Source organism: Bos grunniens, chromosome 10 (assembly GCF_055505025.1).
Source record: "Bos grunniens cultivar Pamir isolate PY7600 chromosome 10, Bosgru_T2T1.0, whole genome shotgun sequence".
In the NCBI taxonomy this organism is placed as follows: domain Eukaryota; kingdom Metazoa; phylum Chordata; class Mammalia; order Artiodactyla; family Bovidae; genus Bos; species Bos grunniens.
Genome location: NC_141174.1, coordinates 28,339,908 through 28,355,289, shown reverse-complemented (window position 1 = coordinate 28,355,289; position 15,382 = coordinate 28,339,908). Strand labels below are relative to the sequence as shown.

At 36.4% G+C, this 15,382-nt stretch overlaps 1 protein-coding gene across 6 annotated transcripts in view; it reads right to left on the bottom strand.

Moving 5' to 3' along the window:
• Positions 1-15,382, bottom strand: part of KCNH5 (potassium voltage-gated channel subfamily H member 5) — a 496,645-nt gene that overhangs the window by 151,450 nt on the left and 329,813 nt on the right. For all 6 annotated transcript variants that reach the window (XM_086318923.1, XM_086318924.1, XM_086318919.1 and 3 more), the window contains one exon: positions 6,991-7,190. In XM_086318923.1, coding sequence (XP_086175049.1) covers positions 6,991-7,190 — 200 coding nt within the window. The remainder of the gene's footprint in view (positions 1-6,990; positions 7,191-15,382) is intronic.

Genomic DNA, 15,382 nt, shown 5'->3' with positions numbered 1-15,382 from the left:
CTGGACTATAATTATCAAATGATTCCTCAGTCCCTTCCTCAGAGGCTATGACAAGAATGTTGAGAGAATGAAATACAAACTAGCCCACTCTAATGCACTAAGGTAATTTCAACATGATACACAAATAGTGCACTTAATATTATTCTTAGAGAATGATTTGAGCCACTCTGGTTTTAACCTGTTATGCAATGTCTCCCTACCATTTGGAGGAAAATAATACTGCCTACTACATGACACATACAAAATTTACTACTAAGTGTATTAGCTAACAATAAAATAAAGCTGACATTGGAGCACTCTTAAAATATTTCAAAAGCCATGACACATCAAATATAACTTGATGTTTCAAATTACTATCACAGAAAATATTACTTAAAATTCCTATCTACTTACAATGTTTCTAATTAACCCTTGAATGGTATTTTGGTTAACTTCTGATTCATTAAAGGAAAAATATAATTGAGGTTTTAGATAAAGTCTACTTTTTCAGCTAACGCCTTCATGTCAGCTAGAAAAGTGTGAACGCTTACCCTGTAATTTTTCAGAAGATAACAACTGAGAAGCACATGCACACATGACAATAATTAAGTTTCCTTGCCATGTTAAGGTATAGATAGAAAAGTCATAGTTTTCAGATATTTGAAGCATGTTACTTTCACACAACAGGCTGAAGTATAGTTTCCTAAAATAATAGACTACCCAAAGTCTCTTTTGCTCAACAAGCAGTTTAGTTAAAAACCATAGGGGAAAAAAAAAAATGCTACTTGTCCCGTGGGCCTGGCCTGGCTTAGCTCCATCAGAGATTCTGAATCCTCAAGATTGTTTTTAAGATGGTGTTTGTTATGCCACATTGGTAAAACCAGTTAGTTTCATGTGTAAACTACAGCCATTAGATGTACTAATAAAAATTGTTGAGAAACAATTATTGAATCATTATTGGATTTTATTATATAATATTCAATAAAGGGTCTCTTGAATATATGTTTTTGAATTGTAAAATGGCTATGATATTTAATAGTACTCTAAATCATTCAGATACAATTAGCATGTAATTTTAGTGTCAGGACCTCAAAATTCACTTTGCACTGTTCTGTCTATATTCTTTACTGGCAGGGAGTTAATTTCTGCCTGATGCAGACAGAGCATTGCATCTTTAAATACTTCAAATATCTCAGGTTACCCATCATACCTCTTTCCAAAATCTTTAATTAGCCAAACTAAGTATTCATATTTCTTTTAACTATTCATCTTATAACAAGATTCCCAGAAATTTATGTTATCATGATTATCTCTCATAAGTGTACTGTCATTTGATAATATTTCTCTAAAATATTCAGCTAAACATAGTATTTTGCCTATAATATGACTAGCATGGACTACATTGGGATGATTATTACCTCCCTTGCTGCTACTACCGCTGCTAAGTCACTTCAGTTGTGTCCAACTCTGTGCGACCCCATAAACGGAAGCCCACCAGGCTCCCCCGTCTCTGGGATTCTCCAGGTAAGAACACTGGAGTGGGTTGCCATTTCCTTCTCCAATGCGTGAAAGTGAAGTCGCTCAGTCCTGTCCAACTCTTAGCAACCCCATGGACTACAGCCTACCAGGCTCCTCCATCCATGGGATTTTCCAGGCAAGAGTACTGGAGTGGAGTGCCAGTGCCTTCTCCGTACCTCCCTTGACCCAAATGCAAAAGTCCTATTAATTCATCTTAAGATCAATTCAGTTTTGTTTAACTATCTTCACATGTGTATGCTTACATGGCATCTTTAACCAGGTGAGGCTCTTTTTAGAAAGCTAGTTCCTTCACTCGGGTTCAGCTATGCATTGCTATAGAGACTTCTTGAAGTATTTAAATAATTTAAATATTGAACCAAGATAATGACACCATGAATATATAAGAATGTCATCCCTGTTTTTCACATTTAGGAATACAAAGAAATATTTAGACAGGCTTTTCTAAATTGAAAAACATGTATAAAAGTAAACAAAAGAAAGTTAATTTGTAGAAAAATGTATATATTGCCTACTATATTTGGAAGAAGTAAAGTGCTTCTGTGATAAATACGCTATAAAAATAATCCAATATTTTAACATATTCAAAATCTTTATATTCTAGATTTATATTCTAAAGGCATAAATCTGCCTGAATGTTTTGCATAATTCTGCCAGAACTTTTCATATAATGGGATCTGCCTACTGATACTTCATGCTTATTACAAAACACATGAAACAAGAAATTAAGACCAAAGAACTTTTTTCTTATTGAGATTTGTCAAAGAATATATTAGAAAAAAACGTGTTAAGACCGTGGAAAATAAAAAACGGTAAGGTTTTAAAATATATCCTACAAAACAAGCAGAAAATAAATCCAGTATTATGAGAAAAATATGGTCCCACATAATACAAGTAGTATATTTTTTCATATAGTCCTAAAGCTGAAAATTAAACTCTCTAGGCATTTACGTCGTTTAAATTATTTCTCAGAAAAGTTACCTCAAACCGTCAGATAGATTTTTTTAGGTTTAACTATCATCATTTCTATCCCTCCCCCATAATTTGCTCTTTCCCTTTTAAATCCTCTCATCCCCCCCATTTCTCTTGTCTTTTAAGTGCACAGAATGTTATCAAGTAGCAAAGGCCAGAGGATGGATTTTGGTTACTGAATTTTAAAAAACTGAAGAAACTATAGTAATTAGTTGTCAATAAAATACTTTCAACCAAATAAAATTAATCTAGATACTGTTCTATATTTTTAAATTTCCTAAGGCAAACTTTCATGATAAAAATGCTACAACTTCACATCAGTACTGATCTTAATGCCATAACTTATATTAGAGAAAGCATTATTCACAAAAGACAAGTTAAGACTGAATTAAATTACAGTGATTAATTTGCTTGTAGGTTTAAAGCCAAATTCAAAAAAATCTATAAAACTAAATATGTGGAAGTGGTAGAATGAAATCTCAGTCATTGGGGTGAAGGTTTTCTCTAATTAGCTGCAATGCATCATTAAATTCTATAGCACCAGCAGCTGAAAAAATATATACAGCTGTTTTAAAACTAACAAGAGAAACATTAGAACAAAGATTTTGTTTCACACATTATTTTGTTCCAGAAGATAATACTGAAGTGGGTAGTAGCCATTCCCTTCTCTAGGTGATCTTCCTGACCCAGGGATCAAACCTGGGTCTCCTGCATTGCAGACAGATTTTTTTTTAAGATCTGAGCCACCAGAGGAGCCCAGTATCAAACAGCATAACTCTTAAAAACCAGGTGCAGTATACTAAGGCTATCTTCAAGTAAATCCATATTTCTAAGATTATTTCTACAACTATAAGATTTATGGATTACTGTCATCAAACTTTAATTTTCTTTCTTCTATCCTATTATAACAGGCTCAACCAATGTCATTCCTATTATCAAAAGTAAAGATGAATTATATAACAGATAGATACATGGATGGATGAATGGATGGATGGATGGATTAGATAAATAAGATGAAAAGAGAGATGAGAGTAACAGAAAAGATAGAAAGCTTTATTATGAAAGCCAAATAAGCTTATTGGTTGCCATTTTGAAAATAATTTATAAACGGACAGGGGAGGATGCACAGATCAATCATCTGGCTACAAAATAACACACGTGGGACAAAAGAGAGTGACTTCAACCAAGTAACAGCAATGGAGGTGGTGAGAAACAGAGATGGAGCCAACAGGATTTTGGTGGAAGTTTCAACATAGGAGGTTTGTCCTAAACAACTGAGGGGTGGAGTTTCCATTAACTGCACCAGGGAAGAATGTCACTGGAGTCGGTTTACGGGAGATGATTAGGAGTTCAGTTCTGAACAACTTCATTGGCTATAAGTAGGCAGTCAAATTTGGAAAACTCAGCAGTGGCCACAGGACTGGAAAAGGCCAGTTTGCATTCCAATCCCAAAGAAAGGCAATGCCAAAGAATGCTCAAACTACCGCACAATTGCACTCATCTCACATGCTATTAAAGAATGCTCAAAATTCTCCAAGCCAGGCTTCAGCAATATGTGAACCGTGAACTTCCAGATGTTCAAGCTGGTTTTTGAAAAGGCAGAGGAACCAGAGATCAGATTGCCAACATCCACTGGATCATGGAAAAAGCAAGAGAATTCCAGAAAAACATCTATTTCTGCTTTATTGACTATGCCAAAGCCTTTGACTGTGTAGATCACAATAAACTATAGAAAATTCTGAAAGAGATGGGAATACAGGACCACCTGACCTGCCTCTTGAGAAACCTGTATGCAGGTAAGGAAGCAACAGTTAGAACTGGACATGGAACAACAGACTGGTTCCAAATAGGAAAAGGAGTACATCAAGGCTGTATATTGTCACCCTGCTTATTTAACTTATATGCAGAGTACATCATGAGAAATGCTGGGCTGGAGGAAGCAGAAACTGGAATCAAGATTGCCGGGAGAAATATCAATAACCTCAGATATGCAGACGACACTACCCTTATGGCAGAAAATGAAGAGGAACTAAAGAGCCTCTTGATAAAAGTGAAAGACGAGAATGAAAAAATTGGCTTAAAGCTCAACATTCAGAAAACTAAGAGCATGGCATCCAGTCCCATCACCTCATGGCAAATAGAGGGAGAAACAATGGAAACAGTGGCTGACTTTATTTTTCTGGGCTCCAAAATCACTGCGGATGGTGACTGCAGCCATGAAATTAAAAGACACTTACTCCTTGGAAGGAAAGTTATAACCAACCTAGACAGCATATTAAAAAGCAGAGACATTACTTTGCCAACAAATGTCCATCTAGTCAAGGCTATGGTTTTTCCAGTAGTCATGTATGGATGTGAGAGTTGGACTATAAAGAAAGCTGAGTGCCTAAAAATTGATGCTTTTGAACTGTGGTGTTGGAGAAGACTCCTGACAGTCCCTTGGACTGCAAGGAGATCCAACCAGTCTATCCTAAAGGAGATCAGTCCTGGGTGTTCATTGGAGGGACTAATGTTGAAGCTGAAACTCCAATACTTTGGCCACCTGATGCGGAGAGCTGACTCATTTGAAAAGACCCTGATGCTGGGAAAGATGGAAGGCGACAGAAGAAGGGGACAACAGAGGATTAGATGGTTGGATGGCATCACCGACACAATGGACATTGGTTTGAGTGGACTCCGGGAGTTGATGATAGACAGGGAGGCCTGGAGTGCTGCAGTTCATGGCGTCGCAAAGAGTAGGACACGACTCAGCAACTGAACTGAACTGAATTCACTGTAATATTTTTATTTATTTCTTTAAAAATATTTTCATGTGAATAAAAATTCTATTTCAATTTTAATATTAACTTCATCTTTTTTCCCTAACATCCATTTTCCATCAATATTCTACCAATCAGAAGTACATTCCTGTGACCACAAATAGTGAATAGCAAACAACCAAAAAAATGTCTATACTAAAACTACATTGTGGATGCACTTCCATATGCACCCAATGCCAGTGTATTATACCCTAACTGTATCATGAAGCAGACAGGTGAGTCTTGTGAGAATCTGTTGACTCCATTATTGCACTAACCTAGCATCTGGGAATTCAGAGAAAGAGAAAGGAACTCAAAGATCAGATCTGCATCAGATCTGTGGCATAGGCTCTGGGTTTATGTAAAGAGCTATCATTCCAACATTTTACTGATGTTTTCTGTCAGCTACCATAAGACCCCCCTGAATTTTCTGGAAAGAAAAGCTTCTGACCAAGATACTGATTGACAAGGTAGATGGTTGCCTCTGAGCTCAGTTTCACTGAGTGTGGGAGCTTGCTCAAATTCATGTCCATTGAGTCAGTGATGCTATCCAACCATCTCATCCTCTGTCATCCCCTTCTCTTCCTGCCTTCAATCTTTCCCAGCACCAGGGTCTTTTCTAATGAGTCAAACCAAAGTATTGGAGCTTCAGTTCCAGCATCAGTCTTTCCAATGAATATTTGGGACTGATCTCCTTTAGGATGGACTGGTTGGGTCTCCTTGCAGTCCAAGGGACTTGCAAGAGTCTTCTCCAACACCACAGTTCAAAAGCATCAATTCTTCAGCACTCAGCTTTCTTTATGGTCCAACTGTCACATCCATACATGACTACTGGAAAAACTATAGCTTTGACTATGGATTTTTGTTGGCCAAGTTATGTGCTGATTACCATATGTCAAAAATCAGTACCTAAAAATAAAGCCTTCATCAATGCTTATAAAATGAAATAGTTCAAGATCAGTTTTCTCTAAAATTGTTATATGCAAGCCTTACATGTCATTCTCTAAGTTTGATGTGAATCAGCTGAGTATAGGAAGTGAGGACTTTTTAATTTTACTTTATTTATCATGAAAGGACATTGATTTCTTCTTTCACCCTGGTATATGTTAGATGGTAAAAATTTAGAGATTCCATAAAAAGACAAGAAAGAAATTAGTAATGTCAGGTGGATTACAGAGGTGGTATTCATTTCATGTTTTGTAAGGAAATGGGGAAAACAGAGAATTTTAAGTTGCATTATAAAACAGAAATGAGAGAAGATGAATTTAAGTAGAGGGTAAAATAGAAGACATATAACCTTTTAGTTATAAGCAAGGATGTTTCTAAATTTTAAATGAGGAAAGTGTCAAAAGAGAAATCTGGAATAAAATCTAGCAGGAGAAATGGCAACACTGTTAGCATTTTTGAGGAATTTGGAAAATTATTCTGAGTGGTAATGAGAGCATTTTAGGCAAATGAAGTAATTAGTTGTTTTCAGGAACCACAAACCCTAAATTAAGTGTGATGGCTACTAGTACTAATTGATGATTAATGGTTGACTGCTTTCTACCTTCTAAGTGCTAAGTAATATGACTGACTGATATTTGCTTGTGAAATACAGAATAACAATAATATACAAGTACTATGTGAGTGACCAAGTTTCATGCATCTGAAGATCCTATTGAAACATAAAATAAGTAACAAAAATGGTTATAATAATCCATACCTTTTCTGTGTCGATGCCTTTTGACATGGACCATGTTGAGACAATATAATCCATGACTCGTTCACTAAGGCCTTTGGGGACCTGATAGAGTTTCAGAAAGTCCCGTACATTATTCAGCATCTCATGGTATCGGTTGGTGTTGGCATACATTTGCTGGAAAATTGTGGTAACATTTCCAAAAATAGTTGCATAAAGAAGAGCTGAAAGAGAAGAAATGATGAAAATAAAACAAATATCCCAAGTGAAAATAAATTATATGAATACTGGCCAGATCAATAAATTATCTGACAGAGATACCTTAATAAACTTTTCAGGATTATGCATGATAACCCCCTGAGAAGAGTGCCTAGAATTTGGTGTTCACTCAGTAAATCTTATCTTTAGTATGATAAACATGATTTTATGAGTGACCACCAGCTAGTCAATTTGGTAAAACATGATGGTGATCCATAGAGTTCATGAAGAATTAGATGATCCGAGTTTATGATTTGCCTCTTAGCCTTATCACTAAAATTATCCTCCAGCCCTGACTTCCTGAATGAAGCTTAATCAATTCAAAATTTTGAGGAATTGATGATTCAGTTTAGAAATATATGCTCATTCTCATTGCATGCTTTTTCCAGCTTTTGGAATATTTCCTTCCTTATCAATATTTTTGACAGAATATCAAAAATATAGGATGAGAAGATAAATCAAGGTGTTTCATTTCTAGAAGATTCTAGGAAGAAACAGGATTGGAATTAACAGCTATCTGACAGAATGTGGTCCACTGGATAAGGGAATGGCAAACCACTTCATGAACAGTATGAAAAGGCAAAATGATAGGATACTGAAAGAGAAACTCCCCAGGTCAGTAGGTGCCCAATATGCTACTGGAGATCAGTGGAGAAATAACTCCAGAAAGAATGAAGGGATGGAGCCAAAGCAAAAACTGTGGTGTTGGAGAAGACTCTTGAGAGTCCCTTGGACTGCAAGGAGATCCAACCAGTCCATTCTGAAGGAGATCAGCCCTGGGATTTCTTTGGAAGGAATGATGCTAAAGCTGAAACTCCAGTACTTTGGCCACCTCAAGCGAAGAGCTGACTCATTGGAAAAGACTCTGATGCTGGGAGGGATTGGGGGCAAGAGGAGAAGGGGACGACAAAGGATGAGATGGCTGGATGGCATCACTGACTTGATGGATGTGAGTCTCAGCGAACTCCGGGAGTTGGTGATGGACAGGGAGGCCTGGCGTGCTGCGATTCATGGGGTCGCAAAGAGTTGGACACAACTGAGCGACTGATCTGATCTGATCTGATCTGATAATTTCTATTTATTAAATTTATGTCAGTAATCCAGTACTGTAAAGATTTTTTTACTTCATTATTTTAAGAATAAAGTAACTTGTAACCTGCAAACCTCTGTTATCTATCTACAGTAGCTAAAGAAAAGTATAAGGTGTTTTAATGCCCCTGATTGCTACTTCCTCCATCAACCAATAATTTACCAACTCCTCTTTCTCCAGATCTATCAGGTTACTAATGTTAACCTGATCTTGAAAAAACTTCTAAAAGCAGTTGAGTTCAGAGCCAAATAAATACATCTTCAATCACATACCACTCCTAACCTACCCTGTCCCTTTAGTTTTATCCCTTAACAGTAAGCTCTTTTAAAAAGAAGGCAGTATTTTATTCCCTTTAATATTCAGTGAACACTATAGTTAATAACCATACTCATTGCAAAAGCATTTAACAAATAAATAGAATATCAGACAATGATCACTTCCACTCTTGTTCCTCTAAGCATTTGAAAAAATAATTCCTCTGAACAAAATGTATGAACTGTTTCATTTCACAGTTTCATCAATCAAATTCCACTTGATGGAAAGAGTATAACATCAAACCAGTGAAGCAGCTTAAGATCCTCAATCTATTTTCAGAAAATCACTTGTTTTCTTTAAGAACAGTGGCTCTTTGGGCATAACAAATTAAAATTTCAAAATAGGAAGTTGTGATTTTACAAGCAGTTACTCGGGTTCTTTTTTAAATCACTTTTTAGGGTTTTTATTTTGTTTTTATGGGGGGGCATTGCTATTATTTTGGGATGTTGGTGTCAGCACAGACCAACAAACAAAAAGTAGAGGTAATCACAAACTTAAAACTCTATTCCTCATTTTCGGTATTAAGAAAGACAAGCACAGAAATAATGTGAACAAATTGATGGTAGAAGAATCATATAACAAACATGGAATTTTGAATTTCCAAGAAAGTGACATGAAGAGAATTTGTTTTTTACATAATGAGCTTTTTACAGGTTAATTAAATAATGCTACAGTCAAGCTTTTGAATAGCCTCCAGCTATTTTAAAATGTCAGTGAATATTACAGAACCATTATTTTGACATGTTCAACTTGTTTGGCTCCCTAACATGCTTGTAATATGCTATATTTGCCAAAGTGTCTTACTACTGCCTTTTAGTTAAACAAATTACCACACATTTCATCTTTTGGGGTACATTAAATATGCACACATTCTAGTCATATGAATAGCTTAAGCACTGAAATATGAATAAAACTGTCAATGTGTTTACAGTTTTCATCATTAATAAATGAAGGATATAATCAACATCCCATTAAGCTGGGTATATTACAAAGATACCTTCTGCCTCCAGCTTTCATGTGAGTGTGGTGTCCTATACTGAGTAAGACTAATCAAGGTCATAATTTAAGGTAAGACATTCAACTATATATATATAATTATGTGCATGCATATATGTATATATATGTAATTTATATGTATAAATATGTATGTATATTTGTACATACATACATATTTGTAATACATATTATATATATAATTATGTGCATGCATATATGTATATACAATATATGTAATTTATATGTATAAATATGTATGTATATTTGTACATACATACATATTTGTAATACATATAATATATACATAATTATATATACATATATAATACATACATAATTATGTAAAAAGTTTTTTACTTTGAAATGTTATAAAAATCAGCAGAAAGCTCACATATACCCACATGTAGCTCTCTCAATTATGACATCCTACAGAACTATAAGAATCTGCCTGCCAATGCAGGAGATGTAAGAGATGGAAGTTCAATCCCTGGGTCGAGAAGACCATCTGGAGGAGGAAATAGCAACCCAAGCCAATATTCTTGCCTGGAGAATCCCATGGACAGAATTGGAGGGCTACAGTCCATGGGGTCACAAAGACTCGGACATGACTTAGTGACTGAACAACAAAAACAAATAGACATTATATTTAACTAGTATTTTTCATGCAGTCATTTTGGGGGTATACAACTTTATAAAAGTTTTATCATCTGTACAAATCTATGTAATATATGTATATTTTTAAAAAGAGAAATCACTTCTTCTTTAAAAATATTTTCAACATTTAAGACTAGTGCATATTTCATAAAATATGGTGACAGCAAGTATGACATTCCATGGCAAGCAACAATACTGCTTCCCACCACAGTTTGTGTTCACAGGATAAAAGAGTACAACCTCAAGGGAAGTGACCGTGGAACATGACACCTGACAATGAAAGAAATCGGTCTCAATAGAAACTAGCTCTATGCTGCTAACTCCCAAAGTAATAACCTCTCTCTTGAATTAACAGATACACAGATACTCTTGAATGTCTAATGCCATTCAAATCTAACATTTTCAAAAGAGAACTTTTATTTAACACTACCTTCTCTTCAACAACCAAGTGCATTTTTCATCTCATTAAATTGCAAAGCCACACCTATTTGTTCAGACTATAGCTACAGAGTCTTTCTTCAATTCACTTGATTCATCTAATCTACTCCATTATCAATTCCTATTGGCTCTACCTTCAAAATAGAGCCTTAATTCAATTTCTTCTCACCACCTCTACCAGCATCCTTGTCTCCTTTAAGAGTACATGCTTTCCCACTGACTAGCTATGTGTATTTGGACCAGTTACTAGAGCTCTCGATGATTCTATTTCCTCTCTTACAACTTTACAGTTACTCTAGACTTTACAAAGGAGTTGTGCTAAATAAGATAACTCATATAAAATGGTTTTAAAAGAGTCCAATACGGAGTAAGCATCCATGAAATGTTATGTATATATCAGCATCATCATCATGGAAATAGCTTCCAAACAATTGACTTTCACTCAGCAGAAAAAACATCCCCTTCCTTCAGCATCAGTCTCTACCCATATTATGTCTTTGTTCCTAAACTTACATATCACTACTTTAATTTATACGACATATTTATCTGTTGATATCTACCTCCCCAATTAGAAATGCAAAATCCATAAATACTAGCCTGGGCCTTGTCCTTTCTTTTTTGCTCACTGCTGTATTTCCAGAACAAAGATCAGTTCCTGGAACATTATAGGTATTTAAATATTTTCCTTCAGTAAAATGACACACCAAAAACCTAGGAAACATTTTTTCCAGAAACATTCTTTTCTTCAAATCAAAGTTTCACTACTGGTGACACAAAAACGCAAAAGTACACATTATTAATGCATGTGAGAGAATAAAATGTTGAGAAACCAAGGTGATACATGTCCTGGCCATATTAAGATAGTAAATGAATTGGGAAGGCCTATTGTCATTCATCAAACATGAATGCTCTTGCTTGGCCCGGCAAGGTTTGTAGGGGACTATTATATAACTTGGTGACGGCAGCCATGAAATTAAAAGACACTTACTCCTTGGAAGGAAAGTTATGACCAACCTAGATAGCATATTCAAAAGCAGAGACATTACTTTGCCAACAAAGGTTCGTCTAGTCAAGGCTATGGTTTTTCCTGTGGTCATGGATGGATGTGAGAGTTGGACTGTGAAGAAGGCTGAGCGCCGAAGAATTGATGCTTTTGAACTGTGGTGTTGGAGAAGACGCTTGAGAGTCCCTTGGACTGCAAGGAAATCCAACCAGTCCATTCTGAAGGAGATCAGCCCTGGGATTTCTTTGGAAGGAATGATGCTAAAGCTGAAACTCCAGTACTTTGGCCACCTCATGCGAAGAGTTGACTCATTGGAAGACTCTGATGCTGGGAGGGATTGGGGGCAGGAGGAGAAGGGGTCAACAGAGGATGAGATGGCTGGATGGCATCACTGACTCGATGGACGTGAGAATGGGTGAACTCCAGGGGCTGGTGATAGACAGGGAGGCCTGGCGTGCTGCGATTCATGGGGTCGCAAAGAGTCAGACACGACTGAGCGACTGACCTGATCTGATCTGATACTCTGAATGGGATGCCATAGAGGTAATTTTCCTACTTTACTTCCTGGTGGCTCAGACGGTAAAGCATCTGCCTACAATCCGGGAGACCCAGGTTTGTCCTGGGTTGGGAAGATCCCCTGGAGAAGGAAATGGCAACCCACTCCAGTACTCTTACCTGGAAAATCCCATGGATGGAGGAGCCTGGTGGGCTGCAGTCCATGGGGTCGTAAAGAGTCAGACATGACTGAGTGACTTCAATTTCACTTTTACTTCCTTTGAATGGGATGCCATAGAGGTAATTTTCCTACTTTACTACTAATAATTTGATTCACCAGTTAAAATATGTTAAGCCTCTTTTTATATGCTTTCCTGTAGCCTTTTGGAGAAGGCGATGGCACCCCACTCCAGTACTCTTGCCTGGAAAATCTCATGGATGGGTGAGCCTGGTAGGCTGCAGTCCATGGGGTCGCGAAGAGTCGGAAACGACTGAACGACTTCACTTCCACTTTTCACTTTCATGCATTGGAGAAGGAAATGGCAGCCCACTCCAGCGTTCTTGCCTGGAGAATCCCAGGGATGGGGGAGCCTGGTGGGCTGCCATCAATGGGGTCGCACAGAGTCGGACACAACTGAAGCGACTTAGCAGCAGTAGCAGCAGCCTTTTAAGTTTAAGAAAATTTAAGACAAGCCCAGTTTTACTGGCTTATCATATTTAAGTGCTTCCCTCACGGCTCAGCTGGTAAAGAATCCACCTGCAATATGGAAGACCTGGGTTCAATCCCTGGATTGGGAAGATCCCCTGCAGTAGGGAAAGGCTACCCACTCCAGTATTCTGGCCTGGAGAATTCCAAGAACTGTATAGTCCATGGGATCACAAAAAGTTGAATGCAACTGAGTGACTTTCACTTTCACATCATATTTAAAGACTTGGTAATTCTGACATATATGCTGGTAAATGTCTTAGCTAAAAGTCCTATAGTTCTCTTATTCACCACAAGGGGATTATTTTAAAGAAAATTATGTTAAAGATGGCTATAATTTTCTGACACTCCTTCCATATACAGCCAGGGTCTTTTTTCCTTTCCCTTGAATCTAGGCATACTCTATTAACTATTTTCCTAATGGACTATGGTAACTATAATCACATGCCAATATCTGGGCCCATGCCTTAAGAAACTAGAAGTTTCTAATTCCTCACTACTAAAATACCTGCTAAAATAATTAGAATATATTTTCTGTGTTGTGAAGGAGCCTGAATATTCCTCTGGAAAGGTCCACATGGAGAGAAATCAAGGCCCCTGGCCAAGAGTCTTGGCTGAGCTCCCAGCTAAACACTGGCCTTAGGCTGAACAATTTTAACTATGGATATAAGAAGACATTTCTGACTTAAGGCAGGGTGGATGGTTCAACCATCACTTCCCCTTCTATTTATACTGATATTTAATAATTATAGTTAAGATGGGAAGCAAAATGTCCTATCAATCTATGATTCCGTATGCAGCACACAGCTTGACAACATCAGCTTACTAGCCATGTATGTGGCTGAGCCAACTAATAAGTGAATTTTTCAGACCCAGTCAAGCAAACGCAGCGATAACATATGTGCCAGAAATAAGTCATGCCTTCCTAGCCCTGCACAAATTACAGATTTGTGAGTGAAATAAATGGCTGTTCTTGTTTTAAACCACTAATTTTGATTAGTTATGTAACTCTTAATGTTCTAATAAACAGTTTTATGAATAGTTGATTCTCAACTGATTAGTAGATCTGAGAGAGGAGAGGAGTGAGTTCCTTATGATACACATCAGAGTCTAATAGCATATTTAGGGAAAAAAAACTTTAATATATTTTATTGAATATATCTTAATACTCAAAAACATCTATTATTTTTATAATATAAACATTGAAGTCATGAATGAATGCTTTCAAAAAGAAACAAAGTTTAAATGATTGAATAATGTCATATAACTTAATCCCAGATTTCATTCATGCATTGTTTAATTCCATGGATATTTATTGCATATCTATTATATGCCCCCACTAAAATAGTCACTAAGGATAAAACACAATCTCTGTTCTCAAGTAGTACTCACTACTTCCAAGGGAAAAGTGTTCATCCTTAATTCTCCAAAACCACAGTCTTTGAAAGAAAACTAGTGATCATCATATCCTTTTCATAGTTTACAAAAATACACAAATGAGCTTATACCGATATCAAGTATATAAATTAAGTATAGTTTATTTCTCATGGTTAAACAACTGGCAGAGTCAAACAGAATCTATATCGAGCTAATTAATTGTAACTTTACCTAAACTCTTATAAGTTGCACAGAATAACAGATCAGATGATGATATCTAGTTCTCTGAATAAATTATGTTCTCAGTCACTTCATTTTGTTTGCTCCTTAGGTCACACTGCAGCCATTCACTGTCTTATAACAATTTATATTTTTTAGACTTTTTGTGCCCATTCATGTTGACATCAAACATTTATTTTTCCTAGTTATCTTTCTTTTATAAATCTTGGCAAGTAATCATTAGCCTTAGACTATGTAGTTTAAAATACTTATATAAGAATGCATTTTGGTAACCATTAAAGCCACATAAGTGGTTCAACCATCATTTCCATTTCTATTTCTATTTACTAAAGTCTACCTTTAATAAATGAAATTTAAGACATGGAAGGAAAATGTTCCACCAAAATATGATTGTATATGTATCACATAGCCTGTTAAAACACTTGAAATCACTCCAAGTGGCTGAACAAAGTGAAGCTGAAAATCAGGCCTCCAATTTCCAAGTTTTATTCTCCTTCCAGCTGTCTCATAATGGCTTCAGGTTTCCTTGGATGCTCTTTTGCAATGACCCATAAAAGAAAGCACCCTCCAGGCATCAGTTATGAACCAGATATTTCCTCTTTCCCAGTATTCACTTAATCCATGTCCCATTTACCTAGTACCCGAACCATGCCAACTATCTTGTTAGAAATTAATTTCATTAATTACTTGATGTTATATCCATTGGATCATCGAAAAATCAAGAGAGTTCCAGAAAAACAGGTACTTCTGCTTTACTGACTATGCCAAAGCCTTTGACTGTGTGGATCACAATAAACTGTGGAAAATTCTGAAAGAGATGGGAATACCAGACCACCTGACCTGC